At 55.1% G+C, this 6471-nt stretch overlaps 1 protein-coding gene across 1 annotated transcript; it reads left to right on the top strand.

Annotated features, from left to right (window-relative positions):
- The first annotated feature begins 773 nt into the window (after window positions 1-773).
- On the top strand, window positions 774-5803 carry LOC149434966 (uncharacterized). Its single transcript, XM_089663172.1, has 2 exons — window positions 774-1590; window positions 5208-5803. The coding sequence occupies exons 1-2, from the start codon at window positions 774-776 to the stop codon at window positions 5801-5803; spliced, it is 1413 nt and encodes a 470-aa protein (XP_089519298.1).
- Window positions 5804-6471: the final 668 nt, after the last annotated feature.

The raw sequence follows: 6471 nt of genomic DNA on the forward strand, positions 1-6471 counted from the left end.
ATTCTTTTCCAGATTTAATTTTATTATATCATATCGACCGGGATCGAGGAATGGTAAGGCCGATGCCTTATCAAGGATGCTGCCCGATCCTCCCCTGGAGGGCAACTCCGAATGTTCCATCCTAACACAAAAGAACTTCCTAGGGGCCACAAGTGCAAAGACATTCTTGAGTCTTCTCAAAGAGGGGTATGAGAATGACCCACTTCTCAATGATCCTCCTAGGGACATGAACCTGGTGTTGTAGTGACTTTTGGGGGACTATTTATCAAAAATATGATTTCATTCCAACAGCAACAAGCCCAGCCGGCTGTTAAGGGTTAACCTTTCTTGGTTAGAATTCAAATGACCTTCTAGTGAAATTACACCCACAATGAGTGGAAGGAACCTGTTCCAGAGACAATAGGTTATTTGAATTTCTACAAGTAGTCAAACACGGCCCAAGACAGACAATAGTGAGAGCTGATGTCGGTGACTCTAAGACAGTAATGCCCGTAGCGTAAATGACAGGAAAGAAGTAGTGCAGGGCAGGCATGACTAGGCCTAGAGTGGGTAAGGAAGGCTAGAAAGGGTTAAGTCAGTGCAGGGGGTTTGAAAATGTATAGGTGGGAGCTGGTTGGTAGAGGGAGAACGTGGGTGGTCTCCTTGGCACCTTTGGGTGGGGGGCGGTCAGTCGGAGCTGGACGTTGGTGAGTGAGCTTCAGTGAGCTTCCCTCCCACCCTACCTACGCCAGCATTATTAGGGCCTTTTTTCCCTGAGAGACAGTGGGGCGGTCATGGATGGTCTGGTGGCCCAGCTGCGTGAGGCGGCAGCCTCACGAGGAATAGACTGGCTGCAGAGCCGGGTCTCTGCCTTTCTGCAGGACCCGGTCTTGTCACTTGACCCGGGCTTGTCACAGGGCCCGGGCTTATCACCAGAGGAAGAGGGGCGGGAGCGCCCACGTGCTCGGAGGTCTCGGCCTCCGGAGCGCTTCAGCCCGGACTCCCCATCCCCCAGAGCTCAGCGCCGCATCAGGAGCCCCGCTCGGGACCCTCCGGCCCCGCAGGCAAGGCATTCTCTGGCCTCTGCTCGCGGGGGAGCCGGGAGGAATCCTCAGCTTTGGCAGAGCTCGGTGGGCGGGGTTTCGTATGGAGGAAGCCCCTCCCCCTCGCCCGCACGGCAACTGAGACGGGAAGGTAACGGCTCCTCCACTGGCAAAGTGCATGTCAGGGAGGGAGCCCAACGTGGGAGAAGGAGCGCTGCGGCTGCCGGGCTGTCCCCTGCAGCAGTCGGCGGGCCACCTGTGCAGCATGGAGCGGCGGCTCTGAAGAGGATCAAGCAGAAGGGCAGCTCTGGGCAGAGTGCTGAGGAGTGTGTGACGGGACGGAGACCAGGGACGTTGAGGGGCGTGGCTGGTGCCAGGAGGCGGAGTCAGCTGCGCACCGGCCCGGAGGGACCCGTGGCTCCTGGGACGGGGAGGCCATGCAGCCGTCAGGAAGAGGTCGAAAGATCGGAGGGCGAGCTGTCTGAACCCGATGAGGGGGTGACAGCTGGCCGCTCTGCGTCGATGGAGTCGGGACGCGCGGCTGATGGGACATCTCCTGGGCAGCCTGGTGAGTTCCCTGTTTTATTCTCTTCTGCGCTTCGGGACCTGTTGGGGGGAGGCGGGGGCGTGGCCTCGGCGGAGAGGGATGTGGGCGTTCCCGCGTCAGGTTTAAGGGGGGGTCTCGGCGATTTGATGTCCGGCCTGAGGGATTTGTTGCGGCGCTTTGAGCAGGGTGAGGGTAGGGCCCCTGGGCCTGCTTCAGCGTGGCTTCCGCTGCCGGGTGGGGAAGGGTTCGGTGTCCTAGAGCAGGAGGGAGGGGACGGGAGGAGCTCGGGGGTTTCTCCCCCTCCTGGTTCTGCGCCAGGGGTGGTTACAGCAAAAACAGGTGCTCTGGTTTCCGGGGTTGTAGATGGGGGTGCTGGGGTCTCCGGGACGGTAGGCGTGGCGGACTCGGCCAAGGGCGAGGTATACGTATGTTTTGAGGGCCCTTTGGGTGCGCACTTACCGTCGGAGGTTCGAGAGCGGATTTGGAGAGGGGAGTATGTGGAAATTTTTACGCTCTTGCCTTTGGAGCGTTTTCCGTTAGATGGGTCGCGGGTTGACGAGGGTAGGCGTGAGGACGCTGAGAAGCGGCACTTTCGTTTTATCCCGCGGACATTTGCGAATTGGATGCAGGCATTTGCGATCATGGCCAGTGTCATTGGCCAGTGTCATGGCCAGTGTCTTTTGTTACCTGGATGCCATTAGCGAGGCTAACAGGGTTTACGGTGGGACCGCATGGCTTCGATACGACGAGCAGTTTCGGCAGAGGCGGGCTGTTCGCCCTTCGTTGCGTTGGGACCATAAGGACATTGGCCTTTGGATGCGCCTCATGACTCCCGTGCGGGCTCCTGGTCCGTTTTTTCAAGGTGGGGTCGGTGGTTCATTCTCCCCTGGACAATCAGCCTCAAAGCGTAGGGGTGTATGTTGGCAGTTCCAAGAGGGCGCGTGTCGTTTCGGGGGGTCCTGCCGTTTTAAACATGAGTGTTCAGGTTGCGGCGGCTCCCATCCTTTGTCGCGCTGTTTCAAGCGGGGTAGAGGCCTGCCCGGAGAGCATGCGAGTAAGAGGGACAACTTCGGTGAAAGTGGAAAGGATGCGGCCTTTCCTAAATAGATATCCGGATCGAGCAGCCGCCGGGCTGCTGTTGGCCGGTTTTTCGGAGGGTTTTCGTATCCCGTGTAGTTTGACTTCGATCCCCCCTTTAGCTCGTAACATACGGTCGGCGGTGCAGCATGCTGAGGTGGTTTCGGCGAAGTTGAGTAAGGAAGTGGGGTTGGGACGTATGGGCGGGCCAATTTCTTGCGCTCCGTTTTCAGATTTGGTGGTTTCCCCCTTGGGGGTGGTGCCCAAGAAGGAGCCGAATTCGTTCAGGTTGATTCACCACCTGTCTTTCCCCAAAGGGGGGTCGGTTAATGACGCCATCGATCCGCAGTCCTGTTCGGTGTCTTACACATCGTTTGATGCGGCAGTTTTCCGGGTTCGTCGTTATGGGCGCGGTTCGCTTATGGCGAAGTCGGATATTGAGTCCGCATTTCGCTTGTTGCCGGTACATCCAGATAGTTTTCGTTTTCTGGGGTGCCATTGGCAGGGCTCGTTTTACGTTGATAAGTGCCTTCCCATGGGGTGTTCGATTTCTTGCGCATTGTTTGAGCGGTTCAGTTCGTTCTTGGAGTGGGTGGTGCGGGATGTCTCCGGGATAAATTCGGTCATCCATTATTTGGATGATTTTCTTTGCGTGGGTCCGCCCGCTTCCAGGTTATGCGCGGTTTTGTTGGCTACGTTGCAACACGTTGCTGAACGTTTCGGGATTCCATTGGCTTTGGACAAGACTGAGGGCCCGGCTTCGGTGATAACTTTTCTGGGCATCGTTTTGGACTCGGATGCCATGGAGTGCCGGCTGCCAGGGGACAAATTGTTGGCCCTACAAGGGGAAATTTGTGGGGTGCTGGGCAAGCGTAAAATTCAGCTACGGGTCTTGCAGTCGTTGCTGGGTAAGCTGAACTTCGCTTGTCGCATCCTGCCGATGGGGCGAGTATTTTGCCGACGGCTGGCGGCGGCGACGGCGGGAATTACTTCCCCTATGCATTTTATTCGTTTAACTAGGGAACATCGGGAGGATTTGCGGATTTGGCATACCTTTTTGGATGACTTCAATGGACGGGCGCTGTGGATGTCTGGACCAGTCAGTAATTTTGACTTGGAATTGTTCACGGATGCGGCGGCTTCCGGGGGATATGGGGCCTTTTTTAGGGGGCGGTGGAGTGCGGCTCCGTGGCCTTCTTCTTGGGCTGCGGCGGGTTTCCTTAGTAACCTGGTGCTGTTGGAACTTTTTCCGGTGGTATTGGCGGTTGAGGTTTGGGGTGCAAATTTTCGGAATCAGAAGTTTTGTTTTCATTGCGACAACTTGGGGGTGGTTCAGGTCATCAACCGGGTCTCGGCTTCCTCGCAACCTGTGGTTGGCTTGCTTCGCCATTTAGTGTTGCGTTGCCTGCAGCTGAACGTTTTTCTCCATGCTGTGCATCTCCCTGGGGTTGATAACATCTTGGCTGACGCTTTGTCTCGTTTTCAGTGGGACAAATTCCGAGAGTTGGCGCCGGCGGCGGAGCGACACGGGGTTCCTTGTCCCGACTGGCTGTGGGAGATTGCCTTGGGGTCGTTGCAGGTTGGATCCGGAGGTCGGTGAGTGAGGCGACATGGTCTGCATACTCGAAGGTCTGGCGGGAGTGGCGGGACTTGTTACATCAGGTCGAGATAGATCCGTGGGGGCCGGAGGTAGGGGTGGCTGTTTTGTATTATTTGGCAAGGAACTTGGAACGGGGGGTGTCGGCTGCTGCAGTGGATCGGCGGTTGGCTGGCTTGGCCTTCCTCTTTAAGCTTCAAGGGTGTCGGGACTTCACAAAAGAATTTTGGGTATGACAGGCTCTTCGAGGTTACCGTAGGGCTTGTCGCAGTAAGGATTCTCGTCGTCCGGTGTCCTTTGAGTTGTTAGGATCTTTCTTGGAGCATCTGCGCTTTGTTTGCTTTTCAGACTTTGAGGTGTGCTTATTTCGGGCGGCCTTTGCGGTGGCTTTCTTTGGGGCATTGCGTATTGGGGAGCTCGTCAGTCCATCCAAATCCGTTCTTGGGGGGTTGTTGGGGGATGATGTCAGGGTCTCTAGTGACTGGGTGGAGGTGTTCGTCCGTCGGTCCAAGACGGACCAATTGGGTCGTAGTGCACGGGTGCGGTTTTTTGCCCCTCCAACATCATTGGTGTGCCCGGTGCGGGCGGTTCGTGAATTTTTGTCCCGTCTTCCGGTGGGGCGTGGTTCTTTTTTCATGCATGAAGATGGGTCCCCGTTAACTCGTTTTCAATTTGTGTCGGTTTTTCAACGCTGTTTGAAGGTTGTGGGTTTGGATGCATCTTTGTATGCTTCTCACTCGTTTCGGATTGGGGCGGCTACTGAGGCCGCCCGGTGGGGTCTGTCGGATGCGGCGGTAAAACGGATTGGTAGATGGGATTCCCAGAGGTTTCGCTTGTACATTCGTCCGCATCTGTTGGGTTGATTAAGGTTGGATCCCGGGTTGTTGTCCCTGGGTGGGGGGGAGTTTGTCTTGTCTCTGTGCCGTTTTTTGTTCTGGTGGTAGTTCTTGTTCTTTTATTTCAGATGGAGCGGTGCGCCTGGTGTGGATCCTGGGGCACTCCTACGTTTTTTGGGGGGCCAGGCGGGCGGATGTGAGGCCTAATGGGCGGCAGTTGGGATTGTCTAGACAGGAGGCTTGCGTGCGCTGGATAGGTGTGCCGGGGATGTTGTGGGGTCGTGTGGTGCCTGAAGTTCGGCGTTTTGCTAGTCTGGATAGGCCACCGGATGTTCTGGTATTGCATGCGGGGGGTAATGATTTGGGAGTTCGGTCCATGCGGGAGTTGGTGAGGGACGTAAAGATGGACTTTCTGCTATTGCGGAGGGATTATCCGGACATGGTGTTGGTATGGTCGGATATGGTAGCCCGCGCCTCTTGGCGTTTGGCGTGGTCGGTGGAGCGGCTCAATAAAGCACGGATAAAGGTCAACAAGGAGGTGGGGCGCTTTTTCATTCGGAATGGAGGGTTGGTGGTCCGGCATTTGGAGTTGGAGGTAGATACCTGGCGGTATCTGCGGAATGATGGGGTACATCTTAATGCGGTAGGGACGGATTTGTGGTCTCTGGGTTTACAGGATGGTGTGCAGAGAGCAATCCGTTTGTGGTGGGGCACGCATGGGTAAGGGCTTACCCAGCGTGTTGTGGCGGTTTGTTGGTCTTTGGAGGCGGGTATTATCTTGAAGGTACAGAGAATGGTGTGGGACCCATCGGTGGTATGGTGTGCGCGGGGAACATTCCAGTTAACCAAGGTTTAACTGGAATGTGGTGGTGCTGCACTGCGGACGGTAAGGTTGTCTCCGAGCTGGGTGGTTGCGGCTGGAGGCCTGGTGGTATATGGGGTCCGCAGGTGCATTTCAGATAATTGGTGGATGGGGCCTTCGAAGACCAACAACAAATTGGTATGTTTTCTGTTATAAGGAATGGTTTGGTGTTTAAATCGTGTGGTTAATAAAAGGCCACGTTGGCCATTTACTCCAAATCGGTGTCATGTTTTTATTTAAGTAAGAGTTATAGGTAAGGAGATCTGGATGAACCGATCTCCGGTGCACTAGTCATGGCAAAGTATGTTTTCTCAATAAATTGCCATTTGTCTGTTGGAAAATGAGGAGATTCCACCTACAAAAAGTTAATTATAAAGCAAAATACAACGTTGGACTTCCAAACAGTGAGTCATCACACCTGACCAAATTAACAATGGTGAGACGAGACTTGTAAGTCTGAGAAGATTAAACAAAACCTGGGGAGAGTGATAAGCCAACAGACTTCTCAAACGAAGGCTACAAGGATAACT

This window comes from Staurois parvus, unplaced genomic scaffold (genome assembly GCF_062004578.1).
Source record: "Staurois parvus isolate SC_StPar_1 unplaced genomic scaffold, SC_StPar_1.0 ptg001636l, whole genome shotgun sequence".
In the NCBI taxonomy this organism is placed as follows: domain Eukaryota; kingdom Metazoa; phylum Chordata; class Amphibia; order Anura; family Ranidae; genus Staurois; species Staurois parvus.

Coding starts and splice junctions, on each gene's coding strand:
- LOC149434966 (XM_089663172.1), top strand. CDS start 774: ATGGATGGTCTGGTGGCCCAGCTGCGTGAGGCGGCAGCCTCACGAGGA. Junction 1,591..5,207: donor GACATCTCCTGGGCAGCCTG/GTGAGTTCCCTG, acceptor CTTTTATTTCAG/ATGGAGCGGTGCGCCTGGTG.